At 35.4% G+C, this 1,000-nt stretch overlaps 1 protein-coding gene across 1 annotated transcript in view; it reads right to left on the bottom strand.

Annotated features, from left to right (window-relative positions):
* The window catches only part of EMH_0053780 (heat shock protein, putative), a gene marked incomplete at both ends in the record, with an annotated part of 6,974 nt that overhangs the window by 2,389 nt on the left and 3,585 nt on the right, over positions 1-1,000 (bottom strand). Inside the window, 2 exons of the mRNA XM_013497042.1 lie at positions 44-161; positions 571-702. Of these exons, the coding sequence (XP_013352496.1) occupies positions 44-161; positions 571-702 (250 nt within the window). The remainder of the gene's footprint in view (positions 1-43; positions 162-570; positions 703-1,000) is intronic.

Here is a 1,000-nt window from a genome sequence, read left to right as displayed (position 1 = left end):
TATATATATATATATATATATATATATATGTATTTATGTATACCTGAAGAACCGAGAAACATGAAGGTACCGAGGGGCTTGTTCTTTGGGTTGAGCCCAGCGCGCTGTATCGCCAGGGCATCTGCTACTGCTTTCACTGCTTGGTTTTGTCCTATTACTCTCTACATAGAAAAAAACAAAATAATAATAAATAAATATATTAAAAATATAATAAAAAATAATATAATGTTAGTAACAACAATAACAATACGTACAACACAACAGCACAAATGCAATAAAAAACGGATAAATAAAAACAAATAAATAAAAACAAATAAATAAAAACAAATAAATAAAAACAAATAAATAAAAACAAATACAATAAAAACAAATACAGCACAGAGAGAAGAAAGGAGCTCAGTGGCTGCCGTTTTATTATTTCTATAAACTATCATCTCAGTACCATTCATACAACTACATAAAAAAACAAAAAACTCCAACAACAAAAACAACAACATTACTATAAAAATAAAAATAAAAATAAAAATAAAAAAAAAAATAAAAATATTTATAATTTGTTGCTGTTGTTACCAGCGAAAGAATATCAGCTAGCCGCAGCACTCGAGAAACTTCATCTTCTGTCATCTTGCCGAGGGGGATGCCCGTCCACAGATGTATTATGTGAGCTATATCTTGCAGCTCCAGCACAAGGCGACGGCCGTCCTGTAGCAGCAGCAGCAGCAGCAGCAGCAGCAGCAACAGCAGCAGCAGCAGCAGCAGCAGCAGCAGCAGCAGCAACAGCAGCAGCAGCAGTGGCAGCAGCGGCAGCAGCAGCAGAAAAAAAAAAAGAAGTTAAACAATGGAAGCAGCAGCAGCTGTAGTAGTAGAGAAAAAGTAAATGTAAGAACAAACAAAAAGCAACAGAAAACGCCTCCCGCTAATATTTGTGAAGCTATAAGGCTATCAAAGTCTATCAACGAGAAGAAGAGACAAATACACGCAGAGACGAGAGAGAGAGAAA

Source organism: Eimeria mitis, genomic scaffold, assembly GCF_000499745.2.
Source record: "Eimeria mitis Houghton genomic scaffold, Emh_scaff2435, whole genome shotgun sequence".
NCBI lineage: Eukaryota > Apicomplexa > Conoidasida > Eucoccidiorida > Eimeriidae > Eimeria > Eimeria mitis.
This window is presented reverse-complemented; position numbering and strand designations above follow the sequence as displayed.